The sequence below is a fragment of the Carlito syrichta genome, unplaced genomic scaffold, assembly GCF_000164805.1.
Source record: "Carlito syrichta isolate Samal-C Ts95f unplaced genomic scaffold, Tarsius_syrichta-2.0.1 Scaffold303154, whole genome shotgun sequence".
Taxonomy (NCBI): domain Eukaryota; kingdom Metazoa; phylum Chordata; class Mammalia; order Primates; family Tarsiidae; genus Carlito; species Carlito syrichta.
In genome coordinates, this window is record NW_007247250.1 from 18,454 (window position 1) to 34,118 (window position 15,665).

Below are 15,665 nucleotides of genomic sequence, written 5' to 3' on the forward strand. Positions count from 1 at the left end.
CATTCTGCGGCATGCTTTTTTTTTTTCCACTTGACAATGTTGTTGAGATCCCGTTACATAAATATATTACAATTTTATTTAGCCACCCCACCTCACCCCTACCCCACCCCCACTGAAAGAAGTTAAGTGGCTTCTGGTCGTTTGATATCAGAAGCAATGCTGCAATGGACATCATGTATATAGTTCCCTGAGCCCAGGGAAACCACCATGATACATCTCTGGGCACCAAACGCCTGGGTTGGAGGGCCTGGCGGCTATTACTGTGCCCCACCACACACACCCACACCAAAGTTTTTCCTCCATCCTTAAAAACAAGTTGGGAGACAGGATGGACTCCCAAACTGGGGTGAGGTTCTCTAAGGCGAACTGTTTCTGCACGATGCTAGGGCTCCTGTCACAAACCACAGGGGTGCAGGCAGAAGGTAGCTGTGCTGTCAGCGCCAGCCCCTGGCTCTCACACTGAGGCAGCAGCCGCCACTCCAGGTACCCTGGCCGGGTGCCCGTTTGCCTGCGCAACCACACTCCTGGGCACGCACAGCCTCACTGTCTCTCCTGCACTGAGATGCGGCTTTCTTTGCCATCTTCCTGGGTGACTGGCTGGCATCCGTGTAAGGTTTCCTGCACTGGAGCAGCAGGGTTGTGGTCAGGAAAATCGTTGGTCTCCTGGGGATCCTGCCATAAAGCCATGGGGTGGAGGGCCTGGAGGGGCAAGGCGTGAGGTTACCTCCAGCAACTGGGCAGCTGAGGCTCTGAGGCCCTCTCTAGGACGCAGATTCCCTCCCCAAGCCCTCTCCCCTTTCCCAGGCAGTGGGCCGGTGCTGATTCCTCAGGCGCCTCCTGCCCCCTGCTGGCCACACCAAGGATGACAAGAAGCTTCCAGAGTAGAAGCCAGTGGGTTCCAGGGGCTGCTCCTGCTCCCACCCATTGGGCCCAGCACCAAGGCCCAGAAACGTGGCCCCTCACGCGTTGAAAGCCAGGTAAGGAGTGAACAGCCAGTGTTCGACTTTGCCCACGGTGCCAGGGCAGCTCTGCGGGAAGGTACAGAGTCTGGTACTGAGGGAGTGGGCAGAAGGGGCATGGGGGTGAGAGCAGGACGGACCCCAGGTCAGTTTCACGGCCTCATAGACAACAACGAGGCAATCTTGCTTTCCAGTTTGCCATAACTCTGTCCAGGTTCCCAGGGGTGACCCACCTTGTTCTTTGGCTTCTTGAGCACCTTTCCTAGAGAGAAAAAGATGGGGAGTGTGAGAGGACACACCAGGAAACAGGCGGCCCCCCTCACCTCCATCTCCCACCTGGGACTCACTGATAGAGACAAACACCAGAAGGACGGCGAGCAGGATCCCCGTGACAATAGGGATCACCACCAGGGCTCTGATCCGATCCCGGGAACCTGGAGAAATCAGGACTTCAGCATGGCCCTCCTGCAGGTGACCCCACCCCCTGCCCTGACCTGCCTGCCAGACTCAAAACCGCTCTGCTGTCGAGGCTCATCTGCACTGGAGGTTTCAAGTGGTGGCCCCTGGGGAAACGTGGACGCAACTGTCTTCGGGGTAACCAGCACATTTTGTTTAATGTTTTGAAATGTTTGCCAACATTTTGAAACTGGGAGATTCCACATTAAAAATCTGGAATCTGGTTCCTCTCACAAGTTGAGAAAATCAGGCTGCAGTGGACAGCCCGCCCACCTGGGAACCATCAGCTAGAACTGGGTGGGGGTCACTGTCTCTGCCTGGTTACAACCACTCTCCAGCACTCCCTACTCTCTGCCCAAAGCCAAAGCCTAGCATCACTTATGTCTGCAGTGCTGCTTTACACAAGAGAGGAGGGGAAAACAAAGTATTTATTGTACCTACTTCTATTTTCTAAGTGGGCAAATGAAAGAAAGACCCAAAGGCAGGGAGGGGATTAGAGTGAGGCAAAGGATGCAGTTGTCTCAGGACAAAACTTAAAGGGACACCAAAAGTCTCAGCACTCAAGATAAATACCATTTTAATGCTATATTTTAAAAATCAGCAGGCAGACACCAAGTCAACAAACTATGGCCCACAGGCTGGTTGCCCATTTTTTAAATACAGTTTTATTGGAACCAGGGCCAGAATTAGAGTGAGGTGAGTAAGACAGGGTCATGAAAATGCAAGGTTGGAGCCTATTCGTTATTTAAAGTTTTGCTATTTTGTTCATCACAGATTTTCTGCGTTAATTTTGATTTTTTACAACATTGCATCAAAATGCATTGATGATTGCATTTTTATAGCACCCCCTTAAATTTTGTGTCCAAGGGCACACCTTGCTCACCTCCTTCTAACCCCAGCCCTACCAAGAGGAGAGCATATTTTGAGAAAAAGCAAAGAGAATGTCTTTTTCTTAGCCCTGACCTTTTTCACTCACTAATATGACCTGCCTAGTCCCTGTAGTTATCTCAGTTTGTATTCTGGGCTGCAGGCCAACCTTCTCATTCCAAAATCATTACCTACTCGGGAGGTGCTATTGTCATCCCATTATACAGACACAGAAATTGAGACTCAGAGAGGGGAACTGACTTGCCCAGGCCCCAAGATAAGTGGCAGAGCTGGGATACCACATCCCCAAACTGCCTCCCCCTCTCATTTCACTGCCCCTCCCCCTTTCCCCATCCAGTGTTTCCGTGTCCCTCAGTCTCCCCTCTCAGTTCCCATCTTCCTAGACTGCCACCAGGGCCCATCGTCCGGGACTCACCACAGAGAGCATCTGTCTTGTTTGTTCCTGCCTGTATCTCCATCAGGTCTTTGGCCTCACAGCTGTGCACAGACACATGTGCACACGCGTGCGTGCACACACATACAGAGAAAGAGATATTGAGTTTCTCCAACCATAAGCTTTCCAGCCCCAGAGGGAGGCAGTCGACAATCAGCAAGTTCAGGTTCACTGAGCACACATTACATGCAACAAACATCTTTTACTGGTTAATACAGGAATGACACAGGCGCTGTTCATACGGAACTCTAAGTGCAGAGAAAATATTTTTGGACATCTTGAAGGAATAATAAATAGGAGACTCTATGAGTGCCCAGCTTTGGGATGTTGGCTACAGTGAAATAGGAAAATGGTTCAGAGGAGACCAAATTCATGTGACTGGAACGGGGAAGGAACGAGGAGTTCAGTTGGAAACAGGGTTTCTCAACCTCCACCCCAGTGACATTTTGACTGGATCAATCTTTGCTGCAAGGGGTGGGGAGGGGGCTGTTCTGTGCATTGTAGGATGTTTAGAGCATCCTGGCTTCTGCCCACTACATGCTGGTAGCATCCCCTTCCCCAACTGTAACAACCAAAATGTGCCCAGACATTGCCAAATATTCCACAGAAGCAAAACCGCCTCTGGTTGAGACTCTCTGGTAGAAGGGTCTTCTGGAAAGACTTCCCTATGGAATAAGATCTGCGTGGGCCCTGAAGGATGGAAAATTTGGAGCAGCAGAGCATTCCAGCTAAGCAGAACAAAGTGATGTGAGGGAAATCAGGCAAGTGGCAGCAGGATGGTGTCGGAAGCCACGGAAAGTGTGTCTTTAGAACCAGATTGCTGATAAATAGGCAGGGAAGTTTTGACTGGACTTAGCTGGTGAATCTGAGCATCCAACCAGATGACTAACTTAACGAGAGAGAGGATTCAGCTGGCCAGAGAGCGTGGAGAAAGAGAGATGGCAGAAGCGTGGCCAACCAGGAGGCATCACAGGAGTCTACCTACAAGATGATAAAGAGCTGGCCCAGGTGGTCCCAGGAGGAGTGAGGAGAAATGGACGTAGAAGGACATTGCAAAGGAAAAACTATCTAAGGTGGGTGAAAGAGAGAGAAGCTTCCAGGAAAGTTCATGCCATAGTCTTACATGAGAAGAGTATCCAAGAGTTTACTACACACTTTTAATGTCTTCATCTGATGCCTTGTGAGGTGAAAGTCACGCTCATTGTCCAGATGAGGACACCGAGGCTCAGAGAGGCAAGGGTCCCACACTTACTGAGCTGAAGTCAGGTTGTAAGCCAGTGCACTGATTCTTCTGCACCACTAGTGCCTCCCATGATCAGTCTACACTTTTCAGTAAAGATTTATTGAGCACCTACTATGCAACAGGCACTGTACCAGGCATAGGGTGTGTATCAGTGGGAGGGAAAAAAAGCCAAGTCTCTATATTTAAGAAATATCCAATCTACTAGGGAAAGGCAGACAGTTAACAAATAAAGTATATATCGTATGCTATTTGATTAAAAAAATAAAAGGAGGGAGCATATGTGTGTGTGTATTTTTGTTTGTTTGTTTGTGTGTATATATGTAGAATCTCTACAAGGAGGTCAGGCATGGTGGCTCACTCCTGTAATCCCAGCACTTTGGGAGGCTGAGGTAGGAGGAACCTTTGAGGCCAGGTGCTTGAGAAGAGCCTGGACAATATAGGGAGACCTCCACCTCTACAAATGCTTTTTAATAATGTAAAAATAAACAAACCAAAAAAAAGAATCTCTGCCGGACCGGGCTCGGTGGCTCAGCCTGTAATCCCAGCACTTTGGGAGGCTGAGGTGAGTGGATTGCCTGAGCCCGCGGGTTCGAGACCTGCCTGGGCAACTTGATGAGACCTCATCTCTACAACAAATAAAAAAAAAAAAACAATTAGCCGGGCATGGTAGCGCGCGCCTGTAGTTCCGGCTACTTGGAAGGCTGAGGCGGAAGGATTGCCGGAGTCCAACAGATCGAGGCTGCGGTGGCCGGGAGCGGCCACTGCACTCCAGTCTGGGCGACAGAGTGAGACTCCAACTCAAAAAAAAAAAAAGAATCTCTGTAAGGATATGTAAGAAACTGTGGCCGGGCTCGGTGGCTCAGCCTGTAACACCGCGCCTTTGGGAGGTTGAGGTGAGTGGATTGCCTAAGCCCGCGGGTTCAAGACCCACCTGGGCAGCGAGACCTCATTTCTACAGTAAATCAAAAAATCAGCCGGGCGTGGTAGCGTGTGCCTGTAATTCCGGCTACTTGGAAGGCTGAGGCGGAAGGATTTTAAAAACTTAAATGCAAAAAGTTAAGGGGGAGTGTGTTTGAAGTATTCTAGACAGATGAGTTTGATGCAAGAGAATGAACAGTGTGTTCAGGAGACTGCAGTAGCACCATGCAAGGCACAGCAAGACAGGTGGAGGGGGTGGAGAGAGATCCAAAAATGCAGCTGGAAGGTCAAGTGTCATACTAAGGAGTCTGGGTTCCATCCTGAAGACAACAGAGAGCCATGAAGCATTTTTTTTTTAAGTGGGAGTCTCACTCTGTCGCCCAGACTGGAGTGCAGTGGCTGCTCCCGACCACCGCAGCCTCGACCTGCGGGGCTCCAGCGATCCTTCCGCCTCAGCCTTCCGAGTAGCCGGAATTATAGGCATGTGCTACCACGCCTGGCTGATTTTCTGATTTATTGTAGAGATGAGGGGAGGAAAGGAGATCCACGGATGAGTGCTCAGAGCCTTGGGAAAGCCTTTCACACAAGGTGAGGGGAACCCACTTTGGACACACGCCGCAGGCTCAGGCAATCCACTCACCTCAGCCTCCCAAAGACGCGGGATTACAGGCTGAGCCACTGAGCCTGGCTTCATGAAGCATTTTGACTAGGGGAGAATGGTGAACCAAAAGGAAACACAGGATGCTCACTTTGCAGAAGCAGCTGGAGGCAGGGAGGTCACTGAGGAGGCGAGGGCATCACCCAGACCACAGTGATAAGACCCAAACTAAAGTGATGACAGTGGAAACTGAACAGACAGACTCCCCAAACACGTAGAAGGCCAGAAGGACAGGACCTGGTGACTGGTTTAGAGGGGAGGAAAGGAGATCCACGGCTGAGTGCTCAGAGCCTTGGGAAAGCCTTTCACACAGGGTGAGGGGAACCCACTTTGGACACACAACCAGAGCTGCCTGAGTCACCAGGTGGAGATGTGCACTCAGCAGCTGGATGAGGCAGTCTGGGACCCAGGAGACAGATCTAGACAGGAGATGCGGTTGGCAGCCATCTGAGGAAGACAAGATGGGCGTGGAAGCCATGGACATGAGTGAGATAGCCCAGGGAAGGCTGGCAAAGGGATCTGAGAGCCCAGAACAAAGCCCTGGAAAACCAGGCAAGGAGCAGGAAAGAGGAGGGAAGCTGAGGGGAGGGAGAAGGAAAACTAAGGAAGTGTCCTGATACCGCCAACGTGGGAGAGTCCCATGAGGCTTGAGAACTCAGCAGTGTCACCACTAACAGACAACAGCCAAGAAAAGCACCGAAATGCGTCCTTCTGCTTGGCCATGAGGTCACTCTGCAGCTGTTTCTCAAGGGCACGAGGGTGTGTGGACATGGGGGAGCAGGGTCAGGACAGGTGACTGGAGAGAAAGGAGGCAGGTCCCATGCCATGCCAGGGGCAGGAAACACAGTGATGAGTCCTTATACCTTGTCCAAGGGCGACACTTTTCAAAAACAGATGACACATTGGAGAAGAAGCCGACTGGGCAGGTCTCACAGATGGTATCAGAAATTCCTGTGGCTGGGAGCGGGTGAGGAGGGGGATGTTAACCATCACAGTGGACCACCCGTCTGGCTCTCAAGAGAGCCAGTACACAGGCAGGACAGAAAGAGCTCCTGTCTTGAGCACTCCTGCCCCAGTGAAGAGCCATCCCCAGGAGGACTCCAAAGACAGATACCCATGGCAGGAGGCAGAAAGACAAAGGTCCCCTTTCCTGCTCACTCCGCCAGGAATGCCCACGCAGGCTGGAGTCGCCAGTCCCTCTGCCTTGGGCTAAAAGGCCCACTGCCCAGCCCCTCACCTTTGGCCCTAACCTCCTCTGCCCTCCCCCCAGAGCAGATTCCCAGATAAGCCACTCACCCATCTGCTTGACCCCAAAGCCAGGGGCACATGAGCGGTGCGGGGCACAGTTCTCACAGGCCTTGCTCGTGCAGTGCCAACCCTCTTCACAGATGCAGATGGTGTCTGTTTCTGAGGTGCCCTCACGCTGGACGTGGAGCTTTAGTTCTGAGCAGAGATGGGCAAGAAGGATGGGAACCCCTTGCTGGGCCATGTTCAGAGCCCTGCCCCTCACACTGCCTGCTTTTTTCCCTCCGACCCTCTTTCAAGTAGAGATAACCATCAAATGATTTAACAACCAGTACAACCCAGACTCCAACCAGTCAGAACAGACCCTGGCTATGTAAAATCAGAATGGCTGCATTGTCAGGAATATCAGCCCGGCTCCCAAGCCTCCCCTTCCCAGCAGCCTACTTACTGGGGTCACAGTATGTGTGCTGGTGGCAGTGTCTCTCTCGGTTCCAGGTGGCTTGGAATTCGTCTTTATCGCAAGGCTGGCATACTGTGTCCGTGGTCTCTGTGCAGTCATTCACTAATTTCTGTCCTGGAAAACATCCGGAAATGAGGCAGCTCTGGCCAATTCAATAAGTCAGATGCTTATCACAAAATGATTGGGCTGGACTTTTGGGTGGGGGGATTCAAAGATGAAAATCTCAGGCCCTTCATAGTAATCAGTGGAGAAGATGGAAGAGACAGGAACCTAATTCCAGGATAAGCAGAGGTTTACCTGGTAGAGACGCAACCGAGAATGTTCTGACAAGTGATGCAGGGACAGGAAATGCGCCATTTCAGATGCAAGTTTACAGTTAAGGCACGGGGTCTGCATCTGCCTGAGAAGTGAGAGGGCTTCCACTATGGGGCTAGAGGGTTGGCCTCTCACCTGGCTGGCACAAGGGACAGCACCGACTGTCTACTGGGTAGTGTTTTTCTCTGCATTCAGTAGGTAGTTCTGGATGAACCTAAAAACAGAATTGTGTAATTTGAAGGGATCTTAATATCTCTGCTGCAGCCTCCTTGGCAGGAAGGTGAAAGTCAGCCAGGATAGAGGCTGCAACTGAAGTGGAAGCTCAAAGCAGAAAAGGGAGCCTGCATATGCACCAGTGGGTTTGTTTGTAACTAAGTTGCCAAGCCAGTTGGTTATAAAGGCCCACAAAGGATGAGTCTGGTTTCGATGGCACTGGAAGCTCACAAGAGTCTCTGAACTGAGATCCTTCTTTGGGCTTGACTCCTGAGTCTTTCCTCTTCCTGAAGACTCAACAGGACATGAGGACTCCGGCACCTTTCCTGGAGTCCTGAGGCCGGCTGGCTTTAGCTGGGCCCGGTGCCTGCTGGGGCTATATTTAGCACTCGGCCTCTTCCTCCTATTCTTCTGCTCCTCTTCCTCCCACCTCCAAGCCTCATCATGTTTTCTCCCTCCAACTCTTTATCATCGGCTCACCTAGCCCCTCCCTCAGAAAATTCTAGGACTGTGGAGGACGCACTGCAGCCCTTTCATTTTATGAATGGGGAAACTAAGCACCAAGAGGCAGGGTCCCCTGCCCAGGGTCCTGCAGTGACAGAATCCAGATGAGAACTCAGCTCTCGATGCTTTCTCCCTCCATCACCTTGTGTTTCCCCAGCACCTGTTTTGCTACATCCAGGTACCACCCGTGCGATTAATTAATTTATCGCCAGGAGAAAAGAACAAGTATCACTTCTCATAAATACAAGGTGACCCTAAAAATAAATTCAAAAGAGTCGGGCTCGGTGGCTTAGCCTGTAATCCCGCGCCTTTGGGAGGCTGAGGTGAGTGGATTGCCTGAGCCTGCAGGTTCAAGACCTGACTGGGCAGCGAGACCTCATCTCTACAATAAATAAAAAAATCAGCCGGGCATGGTAGCGCATGCCTGTAGTTCTGGCTACTCGGAAGGCTGAGGGGGAAAGATCGCTGGAGCCCAGCAGGTCGAGGCTGCGGTGGCCAGGAGCGGCCACTGCACTCCAGTCTGGGCGACAGAGTGAGACCCCAACTCAAAAAAAAAAATTAAATAAATAAATAAATAAATTCAAAAGAAATAAGCCAATGTTACAAAACCCCAGCTAGTTGCTTTACTTGCTGAAGGCCCTCCATCCCAGGCCTACTCTTGATTTTTGTTTTGTTCCTTTGAGAGGCATGAACTATACTCTAACTCCAGAGACTTCCTTGTAAAAAGGAGAAGCATTCTTTTTTTTTTTTTCAGTTGGAGTCTCACTCTGTCGCCCAGACTGGAGTGCAGTGGCCGCTCCCGGCCACCGCAGCCTCGACCTGCTGGGCTCCGGCGATCCTTCCACCTCAGCCTTCCAAGTAGCCGGAATTACAGGCATGCGCTACCACCCTCGGCTGATTTTTTGATTTATTGTAGAGATGAGGTCTTGCTGCCCAGGTGGATCTCGAACCCGCAGGCTCAGGCAATCCACTCACCTCAGCCTCCCAAAGGAAAAGGATTCTTAAAAGAATTGTGGCTCAGCCTGTAATCCCACGCCTTCAGTCTGGGCGACAGAGTGAGACTCCAGTCTGGGCGACAGAGTGAGACTCCAACTCAAAAAAAAAGAATTGTGAAGCGAGTCTGTGTTTTAGCTCTATATCCATGTGCACGCTAAAATTATCCCATACTTTGGAAACAGCCAAGGAAAAGAGCACAAAGAACTATAGGTTCCACCCTTGACTTTGTAACACTTACTAGCGATTTTGCTTCTCTTGGCCTCAGTTTCTTCATCTCTAAAATGGGAGTAATAATACCTGCCCTGCAGGTTGGCTTATGAAGAAGAAAAAAAATGTACTTGTATAGCCTGGCACAGTGTCTGGAACATAGTAGGTGCTTATTAAATGACAGTTTAAATCATCATGCATTTGTATCTACTTGGATACCCACATCCTGGCTAACTGGCTGGCTGTCCAGGATCCTACCTGATTGGTGGCTCTCATTCACCCTCAGTATCTGAGCAGATGACTTACAGAAATGTGTCTTACCCCAAGTGAGGAAGAAAGGAGAAAAGGCTACTGCTCCCGCCAGTTACCACAAAGCACCATCTCGTGAACGTGGAGATCCCTACCACACTCCCAGAGCAATGAAAGTCCTTGGTACCATCTTCAAACACATGGGAAATACAGCTCCTCCTCTGAAAGGTGGTCAATCTCCAGTTCTCATTTCCCTTAGCTCTAATCCTTCTACCACAAAAGAGCTCAGGACCAGGGCTTAGAGGCTCTCACCATAAGAGAGGCAGGCTCAGGAATCGGGCAGTTGTAGATTTGTATCCAGCTCCACCACTGCCTGGCTATGAAACCCTTAGCAAAACAATTCCACTCTCTGAGTCTCAGTTTTCCCGTCTATACAATGGGAGAGTTGGGAAAAATCAGACGGAGAAGACATGTAGTGTTTTACTCACAGCCTGACACTGGAAGCTCTCAACAAATGGTCCCTGCTGTTGTTGTCACAGCCCAGCCTCTGTCTGGAGCCAAAACTGGGGTTGTGAGGGTAAATTCTGCTCTTAAGAAATCCAGACCACCCTTCAGCCCACCTCCACCTCCCCCGCACATGGGCGTTCTTCTGCCTCTCTCCAGCTCCTCCCCTCTCCTGCCTCTTCTCCTCTGAAGAGCCACTGCCTATGGTGAAAATGAAAGCTCTGGGACCAAAGCAGCTTCCCCCCACTCACTCTCTTCCCTTGCTGCCGACCCCGCGCCATGGGTCATTCCCGCCCCAGACCTCATGCTGGAATCTATACCCCCTGAAAGCAGGGGGAGACCAGCGGGGCTGGGATGAGAGGGCCAGGTACTTGGGGGATTCCCGTCCTCCCAGAATGAGGAACTACAAAAATACATTTAAACAAAAAGTGAGTCAAGTGTGGGCTTCTGAAAATCCCGGAGATATGCTTGGTTGGGTCTGAACGCTTCTAGTGACTGGAGAAGCCCCTGCTGGTTTTCTGACCACTTCTTGGGTCTCATCTCCTCCAGGACCCGTCTATTTCATTTTAAATGCAGGAGACAGAGAAGTAGCCTTGGAGATTCCTCCTAGATCACATCACCCAAGGTGAAGGGTAGTGTTAGAAGCTCCTTGCCTTCTCAAAAAAGTACCTGGGCCTCTGCACCTAACCCTTGTATCTGCAAAATGCCCTGGAAGAAGGCAGCTCCAGCTGGCAAGGAGATGATAACCACTCACAGAGGCTGGCATCCGTCCACAATGGTAAAGGGACAGGAAACTGGCCAGACACACCCCTTCCCTTGGCCAATCTCGCTTCCCGCCTTCTGAAGCCACTACCAGCCTCCGTGTGGCCGGCCCCTGAATCTCCCTAAACCCCATACCCATCCACCCCGTCCAGGAACGCTTGTGCCTGCAGTGCCTTCCCTAAATGGCCTCTGAAGGCCAACTGGGACCCCAACCCAGGAGCAGAGAGAGGCAACCCATCTTATTTAGCCAGGAGCTGGGGTACCTTGCGCAGCTGCCATCCACCCTCCTGTCCCCCCAAAATCAGCTAGGACGGTCTCATCTCCCGTCTCGCTTCTCTTTCCCTTCGATTCACCACTCTCAAATCCCGTAGGGTCGGGACAAAAACAACTCACGGCGGTCAGCAGGCAGACCCAGAGGACACAACACAGAGGCAGACGAGCCATGGCGAGGTAACACCCAGGCGGCTGGACCAGTGGGCGCCCGGGCAGGGCTTCCAGTAAACTCCCTGGCCCCTGCCCTCGGCCCGGCCCAGGAAAGAGGCGGGGTCTTCGAGGACCAATCACGGCCCGCCCGTGGGGAGGGCGGAGCCCCCGCAATTCACTGCTCAGGGATTTCCCCAGGACATTCCCAGGAGTCTAATTCCCCCGGGAGTTTAGGGACGCGCTGTGCTGGGTACGGGAGGACGCGTGGTCCCAGAGGGAGCCCGCCCTCCTTGCCCCCCAGGACTCCAAAGGTCAAGCAAAGGCGGGCTAGGAACCAGCCTGTCTCCAGGGGCAGGGGAGGGAAGAGAGCTTCGCCGCCACAGGGACCCTCATAGTTCTCCCTCTATCCCTCTATCCCTCCGCTGCCTCTAGGAATCCTGACAGAATCGAAAGCGTCCCCACCACGGAGAGAAAGGCCTGAGGAAGTCCCCGCCACCCCAGAAAACGGGAAGGCCACAGCTGGGGTGTGGGGAGGCGTTTCAAGGGAAAGGGTTTTCCAACTCAAAGTTTCACTTTCTTTCAAAGGAAATTCCCTCGTGCGGGTGCAGCGTCCCAGCTTCCCCATCCATCTATCCATCCATGCGTCCACGGGTCCCCAGCACGTCCCAGCGTCCTCATCTATCCATCCGTCCACCTGTCCACGCATCCTCACTTCCTCATCCATCCATCCATCCATCCATCCATCCATCCATGTGCCCACACCGTGTCCTAGCTTTCGCATCCATCCATGAGTCCCCACCGCATTCTGTTTCATCCCAATTCCCACCCAGCGCCTGGAGACAGGTAATTATTAAGAGAGGACCAGCCTTTTGTGGGATCACAGGACCCCTTGAGAATGTTAGGACTTTCGGGGCCCTCTCCCGCAGAAACACACACACACACACACACACACATTTTTGTGCCTACATTTCCCCGGTTCCTGGTCCCTTCAAGCCCCTCATTGAACCAGTATCTTTTGCAGCGTGGAATACCTGGGTTCTGGTCCAGGCTCTGCCTCTGATGGGCTTGGTTCCTTTGAGTCTCAAGTCTCCCCCAAGGAAAACTGAGGAGCTTGAACTAGACAGTGGCTGGGGTGATGTCCCTCCAAGCTCTGAATGTCTGGAAGAGGCTCAGAGGCCAGAACACACCAATCAGGGGGGATGGGAGAGGAGGAACCTGCTAGCCCCACTCTCCTGGCTTCTCCCTTTAAGGGCACATTCACAAGCCTTGTGGATCCAACTTGAGGATTCATTCCCTCTTTTCTATCACTTCTGTCACTGTCCTAATTCAGAGACTCATTGTCTTTCATCTGAACTCTTCCAACAGCCTCATTCTGTGAGTACTTGTTGAGCACCTACTATGTGCCAGGCAACTAGCTCTCCATGCTGTTGCAATTCTCTTGATAGACTTCAGATCTGATCAGATCGGGGCATTTCCCTGCTTAGAAACCTGTTTGGGCTCCCCTATGCCCTCTGGGTGATCCAAACTCCCTGCCCTGGCAGAGCATGGTCTTCCCCACTCAGCCCCAACCTCCCTTTCCATGCTCATCTCCTACCACGCCTTCCCAAGCACACTGTTCACCCTCTCCCCATTTCCTAAACACACAACCTTTTTCCTTATGGCTTATCTCACTGTCTCATGCTGCTTTCTTCCTTCCTTTCTCCTTCCTAAAACCAGTTCAAATGCTGTCTCCTCTTAACGCTTCCCTAACTCCCTGAGACAGAGGTGGGTACTCCATCCGGCCCCGCCTCCTCCTCTGTGTTCTCACTTTTAATATGCAGGTTCATCATTCATTCACCTGGCCCCATCTGATTGTAAGGTCTTTGAGGGCGGGTCTGGATCTATCCCAGCCCTGGGCACATAACAAGACACCAACATGCATGTGCCAAGTGAATAAGTAAAAGAGTGGTGGGTTCCACAACCTCTCATTCTAAGCACAGCCTCCATCATGAGAAGCAATTGGGGCAGGGGGTACATATCTGGTAACCTCCACCCATATGTCAAGCTGCACTGGCCCCTTGGACAGAAGGGATGGGGGCCAGATACCAAAAGGCAAGAAACGCTTGAAAGCAGGACCCAGAGGACTTCATTAAAGCCACCCAAACACACCCAGGATGAAGAGAAGATTAAAATATCTTTTCCCTTTTTAACCCACTTTGAAAAAAATAAGCACGGCTTTAATTCCTTTGGGGGGGCGTTACTATAATAACTTTAGCCATTACTTATTCTTTATTTGCTTGATTCCAAAATTGGGCCTTTCACAAAACTGCCTGGGGAAGCAAGTATACAGAATTAAAATATTAATTATATTATATAAAACATATCATAGCAGCAATTAAAGCGGTTTAAATTAATGTGTGAAAGAATAAATGGTAGCCTTCGGGTTGCCCCATGGGGAGAAGACCAGATAAGATAAAGGGAAGATATTTTAGTATATACATACCCCGAGGAGACATGTGCTGGCAGGCACAGGCCCGGGGAAGGCACAGAATCTTGTAGAGCTGAGAAAAGTATGCTGGAGGAGGAATGCGAGAAGATGATTTAGGGAGAGAGTGGCAATATTCAGAGTCCCACCAAAGAGGAAAGCTACGAAGAATTCAGCAACAGGAAAGGGCGAAGGACATTTGAGAGGATGGGGACCCAGGATTTGGGAAACAGAGCGGAAATGGCCTTGGGGGTTGGGGTCAGAGGGTCAGGTCACTGGGGAAACAGCATGCTTGGAGGTCCAGTGTCCCCAGTGCTACCAGGATCTGTCAACTAGAGGATTCTATCTAACATGCAAATCCAATTGTGTTGCTCTCAGGTTTGAAGTGACTCCCCAGGGCCCTCGTTCCTTCAATTCATGGGGCTGTGAGGCCACGGGCTTCCTGGCCTGCATCTCTAACCACCCCTCCTGCCTTTCACCTGATGCTCCAACCACACTCCCCAGAAGTGCTGAGCTGTCACCTCTACCTGGAATCCCTCCTCCCACTCTCCTTTCAACTGGCCAACTCCTTTTCATCCTTCAAGGCTCAACTCAAGCATCCCTCCTCTAGCAAGCCCTCTCCAGCTGCCAACCTGGGATGTGCACAGCTACCTGCCCATGCTCCCAGAACCCTGGGGTTGCTTACCTAAACACCCCTCCAGCCCAACCACACTGTATTTCAAGTACTCTGTTTCCTTGTGGAGCCTGTGTATTGAGGTGATGCAACTCCATGGGGCATAATAATGAAGCTTTCCCCTCCTAATCTCCGCCTTCAGTCATGCTGTGTTGAATCTTCCTTTTCTGTCCCTTAATGACATCTTGGGCAGATTGCATTACTTTTGGATCACTTTCTGTTGTTAAACCTCCATCCTTTAAAGCTTTATTCTCAAACTCAATTTAAATCTCATTTTATCTTCTCTCTTACTCATCCAAGGGTTGACTTGAGCCAGAACTCTGCCTGCTAGGAATAAAAGAACTTGGGGGCGGAGGGATGGCCTGGGGGGGAGACGCACCCTCTCCCTTGTTGAAATACAGGGAGGGAGTGGAGAAGGCTCATATCCCTGCCCGCGTCTGGCCAATGCCATGGCCTACTCTCTGTTGGTTAACACTCTCTCCCTGGCTACTTGAGGTGGCAAGTGTCCATATATGGTTTCTCATGGGCACATGAATAAATTCCTTGGGGGCTTGTCTCCTGCACCAATCTCTGACACGGGGCATTCAGCTCAAACTTGACCTCTCCTACCTCTGCTCACCTCCTAAATCCTGCCACTGGTGGACCCTCTTGCCCAGCAGTCAGCTAGCTTGGGTGATACGCCAGAAAGGTGCTTCAGCCAGGCAAGTGACTGCAGTGTCACTTGATCTGGAAGAACTCACATATCCTGGCCAGCTGCTCCTTTCCTGTCTCTCTTCTCCACTGAACAAGTAGGCACAGCCCACTCCCCACAGTGCACCCCCACCAGGGAATGGCAACCCAGCACCCCATGACCTCAGTCTTCATGAGGGCCTCCACTAGGGAGCCACTCTACCTCTAATTGGGAGGGAAGGATATTGCCTCCACTATAAGCACTAGACTCCTCAATGAAGCAAAAGAACTTCCCCTTCCCCAAGACCGTTATGTGAGCCAGGAAGCAGATATTGGGGTTTTGGCTAGTGGATGTAGGGCCAGTTCTGCCTCCTCAGTAAACCCTGGAGGGAAAATATCTGGCTCCCTAGAATACAGGGTACACAG

The 15,665-nt window shown here is 51.3% G+C and overlaps 1 protein-coding gene across 3 annotated transcripts; it reads right to left on the bottom strand.

Moving 5' to 3' along the window:
• Positions 1-540: 540 nt before the first annotated feature.
• Positions 541-11,491, bottom strand: CD40 (CD40 molecule). 3 transcript variants are annotated; one of them, XM_008057911.2, is made up of 9 exons: positions 11,404-11,491; positions 7,711-7,789; positions 7,249-7,374; positions 6,852-6,998; positions 6,419-6,512; positions 2,719-2,780; positions 1,307-1,393; positions 1,193-1,221; positions 541-699 (listed from the first exon to the last, which is right to left on the bottom strand). In XM_008057911.2, exons 1-9 carry the CDS (start codon positions 11,452-11,454, stop codon positions 541-543), a joined length of 834 nt encoding a protein of 277 aa, XP_008056102.1. In that variant the 5' UTR covers positions 11,455-11,491. The 3 variants fall into 3 exon arrangements, with proteins under 3 accessions (XP_008056102.1, XP_021567954.1, XP_021567955.1); XM_021712279.1 differs by having other exon boundaries at positions 1,283-1,393; XM_021712280.1 differs by lacking the exons at positions 2,719-2,780; positions 6,419-6,512 and having other exon boundaries at positions 11,404-11,454.
• Positions 11,492-15,665: the final 4,174 nt, after the last annotated feature.

Coding starts and splice junctions, on each gene's coding strand:
- CD40 (XM_021712279.1), bottom strand. CDS start 11,454: ATGGCTCGTCTGCCTCTGTGTTGTGTCCTCTGGGTCTGCCTGCTGACC. Junction 7,375..7,710: donor CTGTCCCTTGTGCCAGCCAG/GTGAGAGGCCAA, acceptor GATGTTTTCCAG/GACAGAAATTAGTGAATGAC. Junction 2,781..6,418: donor AAGTGTCGCCCTTGGACAAG/GTATAAGGACTC, acceptor GTCTGTGCACAG/CTGTGAGGCCAAAGACCTGA.